We start from the raw sequence: 23,873 nt of genomic DNA, 5'->3' as shown, positions 1-23,873 counted from the left end.
AATTGTGGTATCGTTTGGATTGTGGTCATTCAGAATTTGAAAAATAAGTATTGGGAGCCAAAAAACAGAATCAGAAAGACTGGAATCGACTCGTATATTTGTTAAAATATCAAAACTGTATCCTATTCTGTCAGATGCAGCATATTCATATTTAACTAAATTATGATTTTTCCTATGGAAAATGCCAGTGCTTTCAGGGATCCAATTTTAAAGAAACATTTAGATACATTTAAAATGTGCATACTTGTTTCAAGGGACATATAATCATTAATTGTTCTCCACAGGTTTCCTAATTAAGCTAACATTGATTTGGTTTGAAAATTTAGTAAAAGAAATTTGGTTGAATTTACAGTAGACTTGTTAAAGCTCAATGCAAGAAGTATGGTAGCATCAAATGTGTCCAGACGTGCTCTATGGTAAAACAATTGATGGCCGGTGATTTGTCAAAGATTAATATATGTAAACTGGCTTTAGAATCTGACATACTGTTTCTTAAACACATAGGGGCCGATTTATTAAGGGCCGAACGGCCCTTAATGCACCTGTTTCCGCGTGAGAAACAGAAAAAGGAGTTAAGAAGCAGCGGTCTTAAGACCGCTGCTCTTTAACTAGTCCTCTGAGGTGGCGGACAGCAATCAACCCGATTGGATACGATCAGGTTGATTGACACCCCCTCCAAGCGGCCGATTGGCCACGGATCTGCAGGAGGCAGTATGGCACAATGATTGCTTGTGCAATGATAAATTGGCCCCATAGAATCCAAGAGTTCTAGAATATCCAGAGGTAAAACAATGTTTCTCCCTCAAAGTTAAAATCTAAACACTCTTACACCTGTTTGGTGTGCATATACATTTTTTTGCACATTTTGATAATGAAAGAATTTTTTTTTTATTGCATTCTCTGGGGCCGAATTATCAAGCTCCGAATGGAGCTTAATGCACCTGTTTCCATGCGAGCCCTCAAGCTCGCCGGAAACAGCAGTTAAGACCGCTGCTCCATAAATGATCCGCTGCCTCTGAGGCTGCGGTCTTCAATCCGCCCAATCCTATACGATCGGGCTGATTGACACCCCCTGCTAGCGGCCGATTGCAAATCTGCAGGGGGCGGCATTGCACAAGCAGTTCTGGTGAACTGCTTGTGCAATGATAAAGCTGTCGGCATTCATCGATGTCTGTCGGACACGATCCGCTACAGCGTATCATGTCGGACAGACATTGATAAATTGGCCCCTCTGTCTGAATCATGAAAGTTTCATTTTGACTTTAGTGTCTCCTTAAACTGTTTTACAGGTAAACCATTTGAATTAGTATTCCCTTTAAAATTTTAAATGGAAAGTTTTTAGCTGTTCTGGATGTTTAATGTTACTCCTTGCAAGAAGCTGCTTTCTTTGGAGTTGTATTGCTTTCTATGGAAAGTAACGTCTTTTTGTATATGTGCTCAGTGAGCTTTATAGGCCAATAACTTTTGAAGGAGGTCCCTGTAGCATATGAAAGCCACTTAGATTTATAGATATAATTATGTCTTAAAAAAATACAGGTCTGTCTTTATAAAATCCTACCAGTGCACAGGGTGATGTTAGTGGCTCCTAGGGGTCCTGTGCCTTCAGATCCTGGGCAGAGGTCACATGATAGTTGTCCTTCTTTCTCTTGATAGGTTCCCTGGGGACATGTTTGGCACTGATCCATTTGACAATTGTAATATGTGCCTGAAGGGCAGCTGGCTGAGAAACAGGCAGAGAGCACTGAGAGACAGCTAATACATAAACCTTAAATAACCATATAGAGAGACTGTACCAATGGAAAATGAAAGATAATTTTGGGTGACAGAATGATGTGCCACACAGAGTTACAGTAGATTACTAGCTGAGATACAAACAAAATAACGTGAGGCTGAACAAAAGCTAAAAAGAGAATGCTTAAAGGGACATGAAACACAAAATGCTTTTTTATTATTCATGATTCAGATAGAGAATACAATTTTAAACAACTTTCCAGTTAACTTCTATTATCAATTTTGTTTCATTTTCTTGGGATCCTTTGTTAAAGGAACATCACTACTGGGAGCTAGCTGAGCACATCAAATGAGCCACCAATCAGCAGCTAGCTTCCAGCAATGCATTACTGCTCCTGAGCCTTTTCAACAAAGGATACCAAGAGCACAAAGCAAATCAGATACTAGAAATAAATTGGAAAGTCTTTTAAGATTGCATGCTCTGTCGGAATCATGAAAGTTTAATTTGGACTTTACTGTCCGTTTAATAGTTAAAATGATGAGGGGAAAAAAGATGTTTAATTAGCTGCTATACTATATACAGCAGCAGATAGGGACAGAAATAGAAGTCAAGATATCAATAAGAAAGAAGCATTTAGAGGTGCCACATCTCTCACCACACTTGCCACCGATGCGCTGCTGACCAGGACCACAGTTTTCTCCTCTGTCGGCTGTTGTGGTACCTTTCTGGGCCAACTCATATTCTGTGCCAGACAAGCGTATCACAAAACGCTCTTGGTTAATGGACTTTCTTAAGGACTTCACTGCAGATTTTAGCTTCCGTTCTAGCCGTTGTCTGAGGCATGGAAGCCCACAGCTTGCTGGAGAAAAAAAGAGAATCAGAATTAGCAAAAGAAAATGTACTCGTTTTTAGAATGACTATGTTATTAGCTTTTTTTTTTTTTTAGTTCCTTTGCGTAATAAACAATTGATCCTATTAACACATCTTACGGTCTATTATGGTTTGTTAGAATAACCATGTAAAGTGCTTTGCACAGGTTTTTGCAGTAATTTAACCCCTTAATGACCACAACACTTTTCCATTTTCTGTCCGTTTGGGACCAAGGCTATTTTTACATTTCTGCGGTGTTTATGTTTAGCTGTAATTTTCCTCTTACTCATTTACTGTACCCACACATATTATATACCGTTTTTCTCGCCATTAAATTGACTTTCAAAATATACCATTATTTTCATCATATCTTATAATTTACTATAAAATTTTTTATAAAATATGAGGAAAAAATGGAAAAAAACACACTTTTTCTAACTTTGACCCCCAAAATCTGTTATACATCTACAACCACCAAAAAAAAACATATGCTAAATAGTTTCTAAATTTTGTCCCGAGTTTAGAAATACCCAATGTTTACATGTTCTTTGCTTTTTTTGCAAGTTATAGGGCCATAAATACAAGTAGCACTTTGCTATTTCCAAACCACTTTTTTTCAGAATTAGCGATAGTTATATTGGGACACTGATATCTTTCAGGAATCCCTGAATATCCATTGACATGTATATATTTTTTTTTAGAAGACATCCCAAAGTATTGATCTAGGCCCACTTTGGTATATTTCATGTCACCATTTCACCACGAAATGCGATCAAATAAAAAAAAATTGTTCACTTTTTCACAATTTTTTTCACAAACTTTAGGTTTCTCACTGAAATTATTTACAAAAAACTTATGCAATTATAGCATACATGGTTGTAAATGCTTCTCTGGCATCCCCTTTGTTCATAAATAGCAGACATATATGGCTTTGGTTTTGCTTTTTACTAATTAGAAGGCTGCTAAATGCGACTGCGCACCACACGTGTATTATGCCCAGCAGTGAAGGGGTTAATTAGGGAGCATGTAGGGAGCTTCTAGGGTTAATTTTAGCTTCAGTGTAGTGTAGTAGACAACCCCAACTATTGATCTAGGCCCATTTTGGTATATTTCATGCCACCATTTCACCGCCAAATGCAATCAAATTAAAAAAAAACGCTAAATTTTTCACAATTTTAGGTTTCTCACTAAAATTATTTACAAACAGCATGTGCAATTATGGCACAAATGGTTGTAAATGGTTCTCTGGGATCCCCTTTGTTCAGAAATAACAGACATATATGACTTTGGCGTTGCTTTTTGGTAATTAGAAGGCCGCTAAGTGCTGCTGCGCATCACACGTGTATTATGGCTAGCAGTGAAGGGGTTAATTAGGTAGTTTGTAGGGAGCTTGCAGGGTTAATTTTAGCTTTAGTGTAGAGATCAGATTCCCACCTGACACATCAGACCCCCTGATCCCTCCCAAACAGCTCCCTTCCCTCCCCCACCCCACAATTGTCCCCGCCATCTTAAGTACTGGCAGAAAGTCTGCCAGTACTAAAATAAAAGTGTTTTTTTTAAAAAAATAAAATATATTTTTTAGCATATTTACATATGCTACTTTGTAGGATCCCCCCTTAGCCCCCAACCTCCCTGATCCCCCCCAAAACAGCTCTCTAACCCCCCCTCTGCCTTATTGGGGGCCATCTTGGGTACTGGCAGCTGTCTGCCAGTACCCAGTTTGCAAGAAAAATGGGTTTTTTTTAATGATTATGTTATTTTTCTGTAGTGTAGCTTCCCCCCCCCCCCCACAGACCAATCCCCCACCCCCTGATTAAAGTATTTTATATATATATATAAACTATTTTTTTTAACTTTATAACTTTTAATACAAAGTTTTTTTCTGTAGTGTAGCGGTTCCCACCCGCTCCCTCCCCGTGCACGCGCCCGCCCCGCCCTCCCGTGCACGCGCGCGCGCCCGTGCGCGCCTCCGATTACCCCCGCCCACGATCCCGCCCACCTACACATCATCAAGGCCATCGATGGCCGCCACCCGCCTCCCGAACCGGCTCCCACCCACCAACGAATTTAGCCGGTGATGTCCGGTGCAGAGAGGGCCACAGAGTGGCTCTCTCTGCACCGGATTGCTAAAAAAGGTTATTGCAGGATGCCTCAATATCGAGGCATCACTGCAATAACCGGAAAGCAACTGGAAGCGATCAGGATCGCTTCCAGCTGCTTTCCAGACCAAGGACGTACGCCACACGTCCTCGGTCATTAAGTGTATTTTTTTTGAGGACGTGTGGCGTACGTCCTTGGTCGTTAAGGGGTTAAAGGGACACTTAACCCAAATTTTTTCTTCCATGATTTAGATAGAGCATGCAATTTTAAGCAACTTTCTAATTTACTCCTATTATCAATTTTTCTTCGTTCTCTTGCTATCTTTATTTGAAAAAAAAGCCATCTAAGGTTTTTTTTTGGTTCAGCACTCTGGAGAGCACTTTTTTTATTGGTGGATGAATTTACAAAAAATGGGCCGGCATCTAAACTTACATTTTTGCATTTCAAATAAAGATACCAAGAGAATGAAGAAAATGTGATAATAGGTGTAAATTAGAAAGTTGCTTAAAATGTCATGCTCTATCTGAATCACGAAAGAAAAAATTTGGGTTCAGTGTCCCTTTAAGTCAAAATAAACGTTTATGATTCAGATAGAGCGAGCAATTTTCCAATTTACTTCCATTATCAAATTTTGCACAGTCTTTTTATTTTCACTTTCTGGGGAGCAAGATCCTACTAAGTAAGCATGTGCACAGGCTCACTGGGTATAGGTTTACTAGTCTGTGATTGGCTGATGTCTGTCACATGATAAAGGGGGCCAGAAATGGGAGAACAAAATAATTTGTCAGAAAGAAAATCTACTGCTTATTTGAAACTCAGAGTTGGTGTTATTGCTTTGTCTTTTTATTATGCACTTGTTATTTATGCAATTCTACTGCATTGAGTGGTCCATGCAAAAACTTGCTTTTTCATATGGTAAAAACCCATCAAATACCTTCCATGTGACTTTAAGTGTTTGGATGTTTAAAAGAAAAAAATATTAATTAGAAATGTACACATATGTAGATTCATTTTATTGTGAAAACAATTGCATTTAAAGACACGAAGCATCCATCATCAGCATTAAATCATATTGCTTTTACACTCACTATGTTTATTTTGCGTTATTTAGGCATGTGGAAACCCTGATTAGGAACACACATGAAAAACATGTTCACCCAATCAGAGTATATAAAAGCTTGATTTTCTGTATTGTATATTGATACCATATGCCTCTGTAAAAAAAGTGAAAGGAATTGAAATCATAATTACTGTAAATTCCATATTTTGGCTTGATGAATAGCACTTACCAACAAAGATTTTTTTCTACTTTAAGAGGGCAAATGGAAACCCAAAACGTATAAGACTTCCCCTCTTCTTGCCAGATAGGTTTGTTAAAGGGGCAGTCTACTCCAGAAATTGTTATTGTTTAAAAAGATAGATAATCCCTTTATTACCCATTCACCTGTTTTGCATAAAAAACACTGTTATATTAAAGGGACACTGAACCCAAATTTTTTCTTTTGTGATTCAGATAGAGCATGACATTTTAAGCAACTTTCTAATTTACTCCTATTATCAAATGTTCTTTATTCTCTTGGTATCTTTATTTGAAATGCAAGAATGTAAGTTTAGATGCCGGCCCATTTTTGATGAACAACCTGGGTTGTCCTTGCTGATTGGTGGATAAATTCATCCACCAATCAAAAACTGCTGTCCAGAGTTCTGAACCAAGAAAAAAGCTTAGATGCCTTCTTTTTTATATAAAGATAGCAAGAGAACGAAGAAAAATTGATAATAGAAGTAAATTAAAAAGTTGCTTAAAATTGCATGCTCTATCTGAATCATGAAAGAAAAATTTTGGGTTCAGTGTCCCTTTAATACACTTTTTACCTCTGTGATTACCTTGCATCTAAGCCTTTGCAGACTGCCCTCTTATTTCAGTTATTTTGACTGACATGTATTTAGTCAATCAGTGCCCTCTCACTTGTAAACCTAGGATGTGGTCACAGTGTTATCTATATGAAACACATGGAATTATGCCCTCTAGCTGTGAAAAACTGCCAAATGCATTGAAATAAGGAGTGGCCTTCAAGGTTTTAGAAATTAGCATATGAGCCTACCTCGGTTTAGCTTTCAACAAAGAATACAAAGATAACAAAGCAAATTTGATGATAAAAGTGAATTGGAAAGTTGCTTAAAATTGAATTCCCTATCTTAATCATGAAAGTTTAATTTTGACTGGACTGTCCCTTTAAAGGGAAAGCATTAAATACATGAGCAATGCTTGGTAAGTGACAGTTGAGCCATGATATGTAAATTATGGTAAATGTGTTTTAATTTCCTGTTTATCTTGGCTCACCCTACTAGCACTCACCAAATAAGGACTGCCATATTAGTAAATAAATAGCCACTATAGGATGGAAAAACTGACCCAGCACATCATGCTAATAAAATATACAGAATACGCAGAACGTAGAACCTTCCATCTGAAGCTGTGTGTATACCCAGTGGATGGTATTTCAGAAACATGTATGGTGAACTTCACACCACTTCATTGCAAAGTTCTTTAGAGGAGATGTTTCTTTCAACGGTCCCCGAAGAAGTAACTACCCTTCTAGGTGTCTTTGTCGGCTTATAGGCTGAGTTGATGCATCAAAAAATCCACCAAGAATTAACAAACTTTGCCAGTAAGCACCATTTGCTAACAATATACTTCTGGCAAAGGCAACAAACCACAAAACAGAGGGGAAAACAAACATTAAGAACAACAGCTTGCAACTCAGCAACTTATTTAGCCAAAGTAAGGTAAGATAAGGTAGATCAGATGGTGGTACTAAGTCTTACTTCTAAGCCAAATATATGCCACTTTTTAAAATTAATTGAAGGATAAGAGACTTATGGGTCCACAAGATTTCATATAAGACTGACAAGGCAGAGAAACAAACCTTCAGAGAGCTAAAACTAAGATTCTACATATTTTGGGCTAGATTACATTGGGAATTTTTACTTGCGAGCTTACTGCTCTCAAAGTAAACTTTTAATGCAGGCAGGTTAGCGCGGGTATTACAAGTTGAAAGTAAAACGCTAGTAAGAGAGCAAAATCCGATGCACACTAACTTCAGGACTTCGGATATCACGACTGCATAAACATCTCCCCATAGACTTCAGTGGAGCGTGCTTTTAAAAAACCTAACACTATCGTTCTTCACGTGCTAACTCGACACTGCACTAAACCAGAAGTGAGTTAGTAATATTTCACATTCTTCACACAGAAGGAAATCTTCTTTTATATATATATATATATATATATATATATATATATATATATATATATATATATATATATATATATATATATATATATATATATATATATATATATATATATATATAACATATATATCTATATACAGTATGTATGTATGTATATATATATATATATATATATATATATATATATAGCTATAGATATATATGGATATATATATATATATATAGATATATAAATATATATTTTTAAAAAAAGCAAAGGACATTTTCTTCTATGTGAAGAAAAATTGGAATTTGAAATATTTACGTTAAAACACAGTAAAGCTTAATAAAAAAATATAAAAATTTAATAAATATTAAAGGGATATGAAACCCAATTTTTTTCTTTCATGATTCAGGTAGAGTATGCAATTTTAAGCAATGTTAAAAATGTTCTTTGTTCTCTTGGTATCTTTATTTGAAAAGCAGGAATGTAAGCACCTGCTGAACCAATGGTAGTTCTGCCCTGACTAGAAAAAGGGACATTGTATACTAGATTTATTTTTGGCATTAAAGGGCCACTAAACCCAAAATCTTTCTTTCATGATTCAGATAGAGAATAGAAATTTAAACAACATTACAATTTACTTCCATTATTTATTTTGCTTCATTTTTTAAATATCCTTATTTGAAGAAAAAGCAATGAACATGGTGAGCCAATCACACAAGGCTTCTATGTGCAGCAACCAATCAGCAGCTAGTGAGCATATCTAGATATGATTTTCATCAAAGAATATCAAGAGAATAAAACAAATTAGATAATATAAGTAAATTAGAAAGATGTTTAAAATTGCATTCTCTTTCTAAATCATAAAATAAAAAATGTGGGTGGCATGTCCCTTTAATGTCTTGTAGCTGATTAATTTATATAGCCCATCTGGGAGTGTTTTTGTAACAATGTATAGTTTTGCTTATTTTTTAATAACATTGCAATGATTTTCAGACTCCTAACCAAGTCCCACAGTGTCAGATGTATACGGATGTCTACATTGCTAAACTGGGAGCTTCTAAGTAAGATTTTAAAAGGTTTGATACTGGATTTTTGGATCAGTATCTGAGCATATTCATCTTTATAGTAGTGTCTATTACATGCAGTTATATGACAATTGGTGTGCCCTGTTTCCAATAACAAACTGTCCCTCAGTGGGGTCCGCTTTGGGAGAGAGGGTTTCCTCTCACTAGGTGAAACCCCTGGGCGAGGACTCTTTTACTTACTAAGTTAGGGGAATTGGCTCTGTAAGAATTGTTGCCGTGTTGTCCTGTAGTGTCACTCTCTTGCTAAACTTTAAGGATCAATTTGGTTTTCATTAATTGTGAATTTAAATCCCTTATTAATGATGACCAGTTAATATCTTAATGGCCACTAGGGGGTTGATAATTCCCAGCATTCTGGGAGACTGACCAGACTCCGCCCACATCTTGACTATGTCTGTCGATGATCAGATATACAAACACTACTCACAAAGCAACAGAGACTCCGCCTAATTCTACCCACATAGCACGTGCCTGTCACATAGCTTAGAAGTCCCAGTCCCAGAAGGTCACCTATAAAATGTTGGGACGTATGCAAAGATTTTCAGTGACCATCCTACGGCAACCTTTCATTTTATGACATTATAGCAGCCTTAATCAAAACGATAATTCACTTAAAGGGACATAACACCCAATTTTTTTTCTTTCATGATTGAGATAGAACATACAATTTTAAACAACTTTCCAACTTACTTCTGTTATCAAATGTTCTTTGTTTTCTTGTTACCCTTTGTTGAAAAGCTCATGAGTGTGCATGTGTCTACAGCACTATATGGCAGCAGTTTTGCAACAATGTTATACATTAGCAGGAGCACTAGATGACAGCACTATTTCCTGTCATGTAGTGCTTTAAGCATGTGAATGCTACCTACATAGGTATCCCTTCAACAAAGAATAACACGAGAACAAAGCAAATTTAAAAACAGAAGTAAATTGGAAACTTTTTTTAAATTATATTCTATGGGGCCGATTCATCAATGTCTGGCGGACATGATACGCTATAGCGTATCATGTCTGACAGACATCGCTGAATGCTAACAGCATACGCTGTCGTCATTTAGCATTGCACAAGCAGTTCTAGTGAACTGCTTGTGCAATGCCGCCCCCTGCAGATTCGTGGCCAATCAACCCGATCGTATTGGATCGTGCGGATTGATATCCGCAGCCTTAGAGGCAGCGTACGAGTTAAAGAGCAGCAGTCTTAAGACCGCTGCTTCTTAACGCCTGGTTCCGGCAAACCTGAAGGATCGCATGGAAACAGCTGCATTGGGGCCGATTGACCACTTGGTAAATGGGCCCCTCTATCTGAATAATGACTGAATGGTAAGATGTGGTTCATAGACCTCTGTGTAAAGTTGTCTCTGTCTTACATCAGAACTGTTATGAAAATGAAAACCAACTGCCTGCGCTTTGATCTAGAGTAGAATAATCAGTTAAATGTGAAACTGTATTCTAAGGACAATTACAAATGAATTGTGACATTTTGAGGGCAGTAAGTTCCCTTCTTTATGCATGTGAAATAAATGCAAGGGATATGCATGTGTGTTAGCTAAAAATGCAGCCCTAAATTACCAGCTTCCAGTTATGACACAATGTTTGAAGCCGGCTATAACAAAATATCTTTTTAATAGGAGTATTATGACAACCTATATTAGCAAATTAATGGGACATGAAACCCAAATGATTTCTTTTATGATTCAGAGAGAACATACAATTATTAAATAGTTGCCAATTTACGTCTAGTATCAAATTTGCTTCGTTCTCATGGTATCCTTTGTTAAAAAGATAGCTAGGTAGGTAGCGGGTACTGCTTTTTAGTGCTCTTGCAAATCTGCTACCATTTAGTGCTACAGACATGTGCACGTTTCTGAGCTAACTTCCCTGCTTTTCAACAAAGGATACCAAGAGAATGAAGAAAATTTACTTATATTATCTAATTTGCTTTATTCTCTTGGTATCCGTTACTGTAAAGCATACCTAGGTAGGCTTAGGAGCAGAAACGCTAGCTGCTAATTGGTGACTGCACATATATGCCTTTTGCCAATGGTTTACCTGGTATGTTCAGCTAGCTCTCAGTTGTGCTATTCACTCAACAAAGGATACCAAGAAAATAAAGCAATTTTGATAATTAAAGTCAACTGGAAAGTTGTTTAAAATGGCATGCTCTGTATGAATATGAAAGAAAAACTGTGGGTTATTTGTCCTTTTAAGCACATCTTGCATTTGTGTAAAAAGTTGTGCTGTGCCACGCACCCTAGAACAGGTCAAATTCTGAAACTTACATTTTCAAAATGTTGCAAATTGAATAGCTGGTTTCATCAATTTGCAGCGTTTTGAAAACTTAGATTACAGAATTTCCTTTTTGGCCTTTTTTGTGAGAGTGAAACAAGCACTATTGTTTACACAAAATAGCACCAAATCTTGGCTTCTGCTATTTGTGTAGGTTTTAGAGAAATTAGAGAAAAAAATGAAAGGGACAGTAAAGTCAAAATGAAACTTTAGTGATTTAGACACAGCATGCAATTTTATACAACTTTCCAATTTACTTCTTATATAAATTTTGCTTTGTTTTCTTGGTATGCTTTGCTAAAAAGTAATACTAGGTGAGCTCAGGAGCGTGCACGTCTTTAGCCATCTGGCAGCAATGTTTAGATACATGCAAACACTGCTGCTAAAGACTTGTGCATAAAATTTCTATAAACATTGTTGTAAACACTACTGCCAGATGCCTAAAGAAATGGGCACACTCCTCAGCTCAACTAGTTGTACTCTTTAACAAAAGATACCAAGAGAATGAAGCAAAATTGATAATAGAAGTAAATTGGAAAGTTGTTTAAAATTGCATGTTGTATCCAATCCATTAAAGTTTAATTTTGACTGTACTGTCCCATTAAAGGGACACTCAATCAAAATTAAACTTTCATTATTCAGATTGAGCACGCTATTTTAAACAACTTTCAAATTTACTTCAAGTAACAAAATATGCACAGTCTTTTTATTTAAACTTTTTGAGTCACCAGCTCCTACTGAGCATGTGCAAGAATAAGTGTGCATGCATTTGTGAATGGCTGATGGCTGTCACATGGTACGTGTATGCATTTGTGATTGGCTGATGGCTGTCATATGGTACAGGGGGAGTAGAAAAAGACATAACTTTTAAAATTGTCAGAAAAAAAATCTACTACTCATTTGAAGTTCAGACTAAGTGCTATTGCATTGTCTTGTTATCTTGAATTTGTTGATTATGCAAATCTACAGTGTTGACTGGTTCTTTAATATACTCCACTAGCATTTGAAAAGAGAATTATCTGACTGTTTCTACAAAATGTTGCTGAAAATGTAAGTAAAACAAATAATTTGCTTGCTGATGTGTTTTTCTAGCTAAAAAAAATATGCAAAAACGCAATGAAAAATACAACAGTAATTTAGAGTTTTATTACGAAGCAATAAATGTTAACGCAACCCGTTTATGGATGGCAGAAATGCTACAAGGAAAAAGATTGTACGCCTTCAAGACACAAAAGTTCCTTGTTCAGGAAGTGGTTAAAACAAATTGTTGTGAGATGTACAGTTTTGTGAACAAAGTAAAGGTTTTATAAGAAAAAACAAAACAAAATAAAAGCTAATGCTTACACTTGGCACTAATGCTAAACAATTACACAGACAACAGAAATAGGGAATAAAGGCTACAGCTTTGTTTATTTAAAGGGACCCCAATTTTTTCCTTTCATGATTCAGACAAAGCATACCATTTTAAACAACTTTCCAATTTACTTTTATTATCACATTGTCTTTGTTTTCCTGTTATCATTTGTTGAAAAGCACGAAGGCAAGTTCAGAAGTGTGCACGTGTATGCAGCACAAAATGACAGCAGTTTTGCAACAATGTTATACATTAGCAAGAGCACTATATGACAGCACTATTTCCTGTCATGTAGTGCACGCTACCTATCTAGATATCTCTTCAAAAAAGAATAACAAGAGTACAACACCAATTTGATAATATAAGTAAATTGGAAAGTTTTAAGAAAATTGAATTCTCTATCTGAATCATAAAAGAAAAATGTTGGGTTTCATGCCCCTTTAAATGAGCAAATATTTACAAATAAGTAACTTAAACCATAAATAACTGAATGAAATAAAAAGCTCCACAGTGCTCGCCCCTAAAGACCCAACGTGCACCTTCACACCTAAAATGCACACCCACAGGAGGTACCCTTAAAAATATGCCACTTATACAAAACATCAGACAACACCACAGCCAGGGATGGAGGGAGGGGGGTAGCTTCTCCTCGCGTTCAGATCCTGAAGTGAACGCACATCCGTGACGTCCTTCCCTTACAACTACCTATCAACTTGCCTCAACTCCACCCCATGCCCTAAATCTGACCCCTTCACTAAATCCAATGCAGGGTCCAATACCCCTTCCTTCATTGTTTTCATCCAGGGGTTGCATTTATTAGTATTAAGAGCTAGAGCTGGGAGTATGTTAGGTTCATGCTGTAAGGTTGTCCAACATAAGCGCCAGGGTTCTGTCCTGTTTTTATCACTTTTCAACCCAACCCCATACTACTTAGTGGAGCCTGTTGGCGCTCTACAAATACATGATAATAATAATAATACTTGTTTACCTGTCATCATTAGCAACCCACACAGGCTGCTGTATAAACTTTTATGAATTTCGCAATTTTCAAGTTGCGATTCTGTGGCACAAGTCATTAGTTTCACAGATGGGTTTTATTGAATCTAGACCACTATAAAAACAAAATATCTTTGTCTTAAAAGGACAGGAAACCCCACATTTTTCTTCCATGATTCAGATAGATTATACCATTTTAAATAACTTAATTTACATCTAATATCAAGTTGTCTTTGTTCCCTTAATATCCTTTGTTAAAAAGCATAATTAATCTCCAGAGCTGGGAGATAGATGCTGATTGGTGACTGTAAATATATTACTCTTTTTATTGGCTTACCTATTGTGTTCAGCTAGCTCCCAGTAGTTCACTGCTGCTCCTTCAATAAAGGATACCAAGAGAATGAAACACAATTGATAATAGAAGTAAATGTAAAAGTTATTTAAAAATGCATGCTCTGTCTGAATCATAAAAGAAAAAAAACTGGGTTTCAATTCCCTTTAAAGACTTTTTAAAATCTGCTTATGATTTTTAATAAATAAGTTGTTTTTGGTTGTACATTATTTTGTTTAGGTTCGTCGCTCAGGATTAGCTTATTGTATTGTATTATATATAGAGCTCATTCTATATTGTATTGTATTATATATAGATCATTCTATATTCTATTGTATTATATATAGGTCATTCTATATTGTATTATATATAGAGGTCATTCTATATTGTATTGTATTATATATAGGTCATTCTATATTGTATTGTATTATATATAGAAGTCATTCTATATTGTATTGTATTATATATAGAAGTCATTCTATATTGTATTGTATTATATATAGATCATTCTATATTGTATTGTATTATATATAGATCATTCTATATTCTATTGTATTATATAAAGAAGTAATTCTATATTGTATTGTATTATATATAGGTCATTCTATATTGTATTGTATTATATATAGAGCTCATTCTATATTGTATTGTATTATATATAGGTCATTCTATATTGTATTGTATTATATATAGATCATTCTATATTCTATTGTATTATATATAGGTCATTCTATATTGTATTGTATTATATATAGGTCCTTCTATATTGTATTGTATTATATATAGGTCATTCTATATTGTATTGTATTATATATAGGTCATTCTATATTGTATTGTATTATATATAGATCATTCTATATTCTATTGTATTATATATAGGTCATTCTATATTGTATTGTATTATATATAGGTCATTCTATATTGTATTGTATTATATATAGATCATTCTATATTCTATTGTATTATATATAGGTCATTCTATATTGTATTATATATAGAGGTCATTCTATATTGTATTGTATTATATATAGGTCATTCTATATTGTATTGTATTATATATAGAAGTCATTCTATATTGTATTGTATTATATATAGAAGTCATTCTATATTGTATTGTATTATATATAGATCATTCTATATTGTATTGTATTATATATAGATCATTCTATATTCTATTGTATTATATAAAGAAGTAATTCTATATTGTATTGTATTATATATAGGTCATTCTATATTGTATTGTATTATATATAGAGCTCATTCTATATTGTATTGTATTATATATAGGTCATTCTATATTGTATTGTATTATATATAGATCATTCTATATTCTATTGTATTATATATAGGTCATTCTATATTGTATTGTATTATATATAGGTCCTTCTATATTGTATTGTATTATATATAGAAGTCATTCTATATTGTATTGTATTATATATAGAGGTCATTCTATATTGTATTGTATTATATATAGAGGTCATTCTATATTCTATTGTATTATATATAGATCATTCTATATTGTATTGTATTATATATAGGTCATTCTATATTGTATTGTATTATATATAGAAGTCATTCTATATTGTATTGTATTTTATATAGAAGTCATTCTATATTGTATTGTATTATATATAGAGGTCATTCTATATTGTATTGTATTATATATAGAAGTCATTCTATATTGTATTGTATTATATATAGGTCATTCTATATTGTATTGTATTATATATAGAAGTCATTCTATATTGTATTGTATTATATATAGAGGTCATTCTATATTGTATTGTATTATATATAGGTCATTCTATATTGTATTGTATTATATATAGAGGTCATTCTATATTCTATTGTATTATATATAGGTCATTCTATATTGTATTGTATTATATATAGAAGTCATTCTATATTGTATTGTATTATATATAGAAGTCATTCTATATTGTATTGTATTATATATAGAAGTCATTCTATATTGTATTATATATAGGTTATTCTATATTGTATTGTATTATATATAGGTCATTCTATATTGTATTGTATTATATATAGATCATTCTATATTGTATTGTATTATATATAGGTCATTCTATATTGTATTGTATTATATATAGAAGTCATTCTATATTGTATTATATATAGGTTATTCTATATTGTATTGTATTATATATAGGTCATTCTATATTGTATTGTATTATATATAGATCATTCTATATTCTATTGTATTATATATAGGTCATTCTATATTGTATTGTATTATATATAGGTCATTCTATATTGTATTGTATTATATATAGGTCATTCTATATTGTATTGTATTATATATAGGTCATTCTATATTCTATTGTATTATATATAGAAGTCATTCTATATTGTATTGTATTATATATAGGTCATTCTATATTGTATTGTATTATATATAGGTCATTCTATAGTGTATTGTATTATATATAGGTCATTTTATATTGTATTATATATAGAAGTCATTCTATATTGTATTGTATTATATATATAGAAGTCATTCTATATTGTATATTAAACTTAGAATATATTAGCTACATGCTTTATAGTTTGGTGAAGGTTGTGACAGCATTCATATAGGGTTGATATATTCCACAGTACACTGGATTACTGGTTTCTAAAGTTCCACCATTGCTCTCTTTCACTTTTTTTTTCAAAAGCCAAAAGTCTGTAATATTGGAGCAATAGATAGCGGAGAACAAAATGGAGAATAGGAAGTGTAGCTCAGAAAAAGCAAACTTGATTGAAATCAGTATAAAAACATTGTAGCAGCAAACAAACACCGGCCACAAACAGGACAGCCAAACTGGCACGTTTCATGCCAAGACTAGCGGTTTCTTAAAAGATTTCTCTTTTTTATGCAAGTTGAAAACTCATAGACAACGGTTGTCTGTGGATATATTTTAGGCGGTTAATTGAGCATCATTTAGTGTACTCTCCTATAAATAAAAAGCTAAAGATATATATATATATATATATATATATATATATATATATATATATATATATATAAAACTTCTAGCAGATAAGAAACAGAGTTAAATTTTTCCAAAAGATTAAACAACATTTTTTTAATAGATAAAAATAAATATTGAAATAGCATGAAACCAGTCAAGCAGACAAATAAAATATACAGCTTATCATCTTAATAAACATTCTTTCCTTTTTTTATTAGACTGCAGAAAGAAAAGTGTCAAGATTAGAACACTTGAATATAAATGAAAATGGTATGTAGACATATCTATTTACAGAACATGGGAAAAATTGTACAGAATGCAGAAAGTGGACAAACCATTGGTACTAAATGGAAAACATCCAAGCAAAATAGTAGTTTGATCACTAATCACTTATGACATGAGCAGTTCCAGATGACTGATGATTTGCAAAAGCTTGTTCTTCACAAGAGTCAAGTATCTGCAGGCCCCAAGTCTAACATCTGTGCACATTTAACCTTGATTCTATACAGCACAAGGCGCTCTATGCCCTTTTCAGTGTAATACACTCTACATGATTATTTCTACAAAACCCTTTCTGTCATGATAGCACCTAATGCTTATTTTAAAGGGGTATGAAACCTCACATTTTCTATTGCTTCTCAGACAGAGCATACAATTTAGAATAAATGTTTCCAATTTTGTTTCTATCTTTAAATTTACTTTATTCATTCTCATGATATTCTTTGTTGAAAAGATACATGGGTAGGTAGCATGCACATGTCTGGGTCACTACATGGCGTGTGCAAAATGTATAACATTCTTGCAAAATGGCTTACCTCTGCTTTTCAACAAAGGATACCAAGAGAACAAACACAAGTTATAGACATGTGCACAGCGGAAAAATTCGTTTCGGACCGATTCAGATTTTTTGCGAATTTCGTTTTGGATCGATTCAAATTTGGATACATTTGAATGTATTCGTTTCAGATTCATTTGGATTCTAATAAATTCGGATGTATTCATTTCGGATTCGATTCGTAAATTCGGAAGATCGGTATGTGTTATGTTGATTCAGATGGTTCCAAGTTTCACTGTTCTATCTCACTAAATATCACTAAATTTTATTTTTATACTGAATTGTGATTAGTCCATGGCCATTCGAATGTAACGAATAAATCCGAACTATTTCGGATTTATTTGTTACAAATGCTTTCGGATTAGTTTAGTTTCGTTGCAAGGGTAATTTGGATATTCAAAACTATTCTAATCTCCGAATTTGGCGAATCCGTCCGAATTTCGATTCGGAACAAAACGAAATGCACATGTCTAATAATTTGATAATAACAGTAAATTACAAAGTTGTTTGAATTATGAAATACAAATTTTGGGTTTCATGTCCCTTCAACTATTATTTGGAGTCTCGTATGTAATGGGAGACTTAAGATATTTTCTGTAAAAAAAAAACATAAAAAAAAACACCTGCATAGGTCACACCCCAATCTTATTCTTCCTCCTATGACATTTCCCATAAAGAACAACCTTTCCATTATTTTCTTGGTTTACAGTTGTTAAAGACAGATGAAGGTATACATAAGAGGTCAGATGTACAAGCAACCGCAACTCTGGGTACATTACCAGTATTCTGCACCTCCAATAGAATTATTGCAGGGCCAAACGAATTGAAAGTTTCAGTATTCAGATCCAGGTAATAAGTGTGTGCTGCACCTTTTCAATACAAACACGAACATAGGGAACACTAATTCCACAGACCCTATATTGAAGGTACAATAATATAGGAGCAGTTTCATTACTTGAATGATGGTAATTACTGTATTGTGAAGGGCAGTGATTGCTTTAAAGTGTATTCTTCTTTCCCTCCCTTTCCCTCTCCTTTCTTTCCCTGTCTCCCTCCCATATTTATTTCCTTCCCTGCCTTCTTTTTCTCAACTCCCTCCCTTATTTATTTCCCTCCCTGCCTTCTTTCTCTCAACTTCCTCCCTTGCTCCCTTCTTTCACTCCTTTCTTTCCCTCCCCCCTTTTCTCCTCTCCCTCCCCACTTTTCTTTTTTTTTCTCTCTCTCTCTCTGTGTCTCTTTTTTTCCCTGCCCTTCTATTCTCTCTCTCTCCCTTCCTGCTTTCTTTTCCCTCCCTTTTCTCCCCTGCCATTCTTTTCTCTCCCTTCTCTCAGGGATAAAATAGTATGAGATGCATGCAATTCAACCCACCTGTATGGAAGTGTTTTGCTAGCCCATTTTCTTTTGAATTGTTATGAAAAAAAAAAAAAAACATTTTAGACACTGAGCCATAAAAATATTAAGGGGAAAAAAGGCCTAAAACCTTTGGGGGGGCAGCAGAATTTTGAGTGCCTAGGGCAGCACAAAACCTTAATACGCCACTGTATAGGAGCAAAGAATAGATAAACTTTAGTATGTATCAAAAAATTCTGAGTACTTAATCCTATTGGCTGTTCAAATCAGCCAATAGAATTTAAGCAGCTCTAATTCCTATTGGCTGATTTTAACTTTTCAGCCAATAGGAATGCAACAGTACCCCAATAAATAATAATAAAAGGGGTACCTTGCATTGAATCCTCAGTGTGCGGCAGACGATCACATGAAGAGGACCTCCACGTCGGACCGATGGACCTCCGCCTCCACACATCGACCGATCCACCTCTGCAGGGATGAAGAAGATGCCGGTCCCGCGATGGATGAAGATGCTTCGCCGCCTGGATGAAGATGCTTCGCCGCTGGGATAAAGATCGTTCGTCGGACTTCAGCAACTGTGAGTACCGATTTTGGGGTTAGTTTTTTGTTGTTTTTTGGTTTGGGGTGGCTTTTTTATTTTAATGGGCTGAAAATGGGCAGAAAAAGAGCTGAATGCCCTTTTAAGGGCAATGCCCATACAAATGCCCTTTTCAGGGCAATGTGTAGATTAGGTTTTTTTTTAGTTAGGTTTTTATTTTTATTTTGTGGGTTTGGGAAGGGGGGATTTGTTGTATTTCTTTTAGCAAAAGAGCTGTTATCTTTAGGGCAATGTCCTACAAAAGGCCCCTTTAAGGGCCATTGGTAGTGTATTATAGATTAGTTTTTTTTTTAATTTTATTTTTTAAAAGGGGTATGAGAATAGGAATAATTTTTATTATTTTGGATAATTTCGTTTGTTATTTTTTGTAATGGGATTTTTTTTATATTTGGGGTGTTTTTTTTTTTTTAAATTAGGCACTTTTTATTTTTAATGGGCCGAAAAAGAGCTGAATTCCATTTTAAAGGGACAGTCAAGTCCAAAAAAACTTTCATGTTTTAAATAGGGCATGCAATTTTAAACAACTTCCCAATTTACTTTTATCACCAATTTTGCTTTGTTCTCTTGGTATTCTTAGTTGAAAGCTAAAACTAGGAGGTTCATATGCTAATTTCTTAGACCTTGAAGACTGCCTCTAATCTGAATACATTTTGACCACTAGAGGGTATTAGTTCACATGTTTCATATAGATAACATTGAGCTCATGCACGTAAAGTGACCTAGGACTGAGCACTGATTGGCTAAACTGCATTTCTGTCAAAAGAACTGAAATAAGGGGGCAGTCAGCAGAAGCTTAGATACAAGATAATTACAGAGGTAAAACGTGTATTATTATAACTGTGTTGGTTATGCAAAACTGGGGAATGGGTAATAAAGGGATTATCTTTCTTTTAAAACAACAAAAATTCTGGTGTTGACTGTCCCTTTAAGGGCAATGCTTATACAAATGTCTTTTTCGGAGCAATGGGTAGATTAGGTTTATTTTTATTTTGTGGGTTTGGGGGATGGAGGTTTGTTATGTTAGGGGGTGTTTGTTTTTATTTTTTTGCAAAAGAGATGTTAACTTTAAGGGCCCTTGGTAGTTTATTATAGATTAGGTTTTTTATTTTGGGGTGTTTTTTATTTTATTTTTTAAACGGTGTATTAGAAAAGGAATATTTTTTATTTTTTTGATAATTTCATTTGTTATTTTTTTATTTTATTTTTTGTAATTGTAGTTATAATTTTTCAGTCATCTTAGGTTTTTTTATTTTTAGTAATGTTAGGTTTTTTATTTTTAGTAATATTAGGTTTTATTAGTGTAAGCTTAGGTTTTATTTTTATTTCACAGGTAAGTTTGTATTTATTTTTAAATAGGTAGATAGTTAATAATTGTAACTTAATTTAGGTCTATTTTAATTATGTTAAAGTTAGGGGGTGTTAGGTTTAATTTAGGTTGTTGCAATGTGGGGGGGGGGCGGCGGTTTAGGGGTTAATAGGTTTAGTTAGTGTCAGCAATGTCAGGGAACTGCGGTTTAGGGGTTAATAAGTTTAGTTAGTGTTGGCAACGTTTGGGAACAGCGGTTTAGGGGGTTAATAGGTTTATTTAGTGTTTTAGTTAGTTTCGGTCATGTCGGGGAACTGCAGTTTAGGGGTTAATAGGTTTAGTTAGTGTTGACAATGTTTGGGAACAGCGTTTTAGGGGTTAATAGGTTTAGTTAGTGTCAGCAATGACGGGGAACTGCGGTTTAGGGGTTATTAGCTTTATTTAGTGATTTAGTTAGTGTCGCGATGTCGGGTAACTGCAGTTATGGGGTTAATAGGTTCAGTTAGCGTTGGCGATGTGGGGGTTAATAGGTTTAGTTAGTGTCAACTATGTGGGGGGACGGCGGTTTAGGGGTTAATAGCTTTATTTAGTATCGGCGATGTGGGTGGTGGCGGCAGTTTTAGATAATTTTGTTTTGGCAATCGCCGGCATATTAGTTATGTTTAGTTAAATCGTTTTTTCGAATCTTTTCGTTTTTTCGGGATCCATTCTTTATTCATATGCACTATTCTATTCTAAACTTCAGAATAGAATAATGCATATGAATAAAGAATTAACTGGAAAACTATTAAACGAAACTAAACAAATTTTTTAGCGTTGAACATGTGTAACATAAAGGACAATATTAAAATGCATAAAATACTTTTATTTGCAAAAAAATTGTTCAGAGAAAAATTATCACACATCTAGTACACACCTGTAAGCTGCACGCACGCACATCTGAAACACAAGCTATGCTACGGTTGCTATGGTAACTGCGCACATGAGAAAAGTGCCTTTTCTCAGAAGCCTTTTTGCAACCCCTTTGCAGAGGTTAAACACATATTTGTATGAAAACTACAGTGCAATAATAAAATGAGAATTTTCTTTTTACACTTTTATGTCCCTTTAAGTATGAAGACGAAGGAAATATTTAATTAAGACAGGAAATATTGATGTACTCTTTGAAAGGCTCATTCTCCTAAGTTAGTCTGTTCAATTATGTTGTTTTCAATATGATCACTCCACAATCTGTCATGCTACACCATGCAAAGGAAAGTCATGACATGAGATTTCTATAATAATTAAGGGTGCAACACAAGGAAAAACAAAGAGGAAGAAATAGTCTCCCTTCCTCATTAGGCTTCTCTTTTTGGCCCTGATATTCAAATGATTCTCCAGCTTGGAGAGAAATTGCAGTTCAGACTTCACGGGCGCGATCCGATATAGATCGCAGTTTGCGGCGCAAGCGAGGGAACCGGCGTCGCCCGCAGTTTCAGCTCGCAACTCGAGCTATCCCATATAAGTCGCCGTCAGATGCTAACGTGCCGTAAGTCTCACAAACCAGCGATGTCCAGAAATCTGCGCAAGTACAAATTTCTGGCGTCGCCAGTGACTTGCGGCACGTTAGAATCTGCCGGCGCCTATAAAACCTGACTAAAGTCTAAAACACCCGCACTGTCTAACACGCCTCCCTAACATAGCCCGCACTGTCTAACACGCCTCCCTAACATAGCCCGCACTGTCTAACACGCCTCCCTAACATAGCCCGACACGTCTAACCCTCTATCCGCTATCCCCCCTCACTAGCCTAACAATAAAAAAGCTATTAACCCCTAAACCGCCGCTCCCGTACCCCGCCGCCAGCTATATTATATCTATAACCCCCTAAAGTGAGCCCCTAACACCGCCGCCATCTATATTAAAATTATTAACCCCTAATGTAAGCCCCTTACACCGCCGCCATCTCTATTAAAATGATTAACCCCTAATTTAATCTACCTACCCCGCCGCCAGCTATATTATCTATATTAACCCTAAGTATATTATAGTTAATATAGGTATTACATTATATATATTAACTATATTAACCCTAATTATATTAGGGTTAATATAGTTAATATAGTTACTATACTATTTATATTAACTATATTAACTCTATCTAACCCTAACACCCCTAACTAAATTTATATTATATTAATCTAATTCATTTATAAACTAAAATATTCCTATTTAAATCTAAATACTTACCTATAAAATAAACCCTAAGATAGCTACAATATAATTAATAATTACATTGTAGCTATGTTAGGGTTAATATTTATTTTACAGGTAAATTGTTAATTATTTTAACTAGGTATAATAGATATTAAATAGTTATTAACTATTTAATATCTACCTAGTTAAAATAATTACCCAATTACCTGTAAAATAAATCCTAACCTAAGTTACAAATACACCTACACTATCAATAAATTTAATAAACTACAAACATCTATCTAAAAATACAATTAAATTAACTAAACTAAATTACAAAAAAAAAAAACACTAAATTACAAAAAATAAAAAAAAGATTACAAGATTTTTAAGCTAATTACACCTATTCTAAGCCCCCTAATAAAATAATAAACCCCCAAAATAAAAAAAATTCCCTGCCCTATTCTAAATTAAACAAATTTCAAAGCTCTTTACCTTACCAGCCCTTAAAAGGGCCTTTTGTGGGGCATGCCCCAAAGAATTCAGCTCTTTTGCATACAACAAATACAATCCCCCCCCCCCATTACAACCCACCACCCACATACCCCTATTCTAAAACCACCCAAACCCCCCTTA

At 34.4% G+C, this 23,873-nt stretch overlaps 1 protein-coding gene across 1 annotated transcript in view; it reads right to left on the bottom strand.

Moving 5' to 3' along the window:
• SCUBE3 (signal peptide, CUB domain and EGF like domain containing 3) overlaps positions 1–23,873 on the bottom strand; it is a 237,351-nt gene that overhangs the window by 33,771 nt on the left and 179,707 nt on the right. The window contains exons 16-17 of the mRNA XM_053706789.1: positions 2,388–2,591; positions 1,559–1,720 (exon numbers count right to left, since the gene is read on the bottom strand). Coding sequence (XP_053562764.1) covers positions 1,559–1,720; positions 2,388–2,591 — 366 coding nt within the window. The remainder of the gene's footprint in view (positions 1–1,558; positions 1,721–2,387; positions 2,592–23,873) is intronic.

The sequence above is a fragment of the Bombina bombina genome, chromosome 3 (assembly GCF_027579735.1).
Source record: "Bombina bombina isolate aBomBom1 chromosome 3, aBomBom1.pri, whole genome shotgun sequence".
NCBI lineage: Eukaryota > Metazoa > Chordata > Amphibia > Anura > Bombinatoridae > Bombina > Bombina bombina.
Note: the sequence above shows the minus strand (reverse complement) of the source record. Positions and strands in the feature narration are given on the sequence as shown.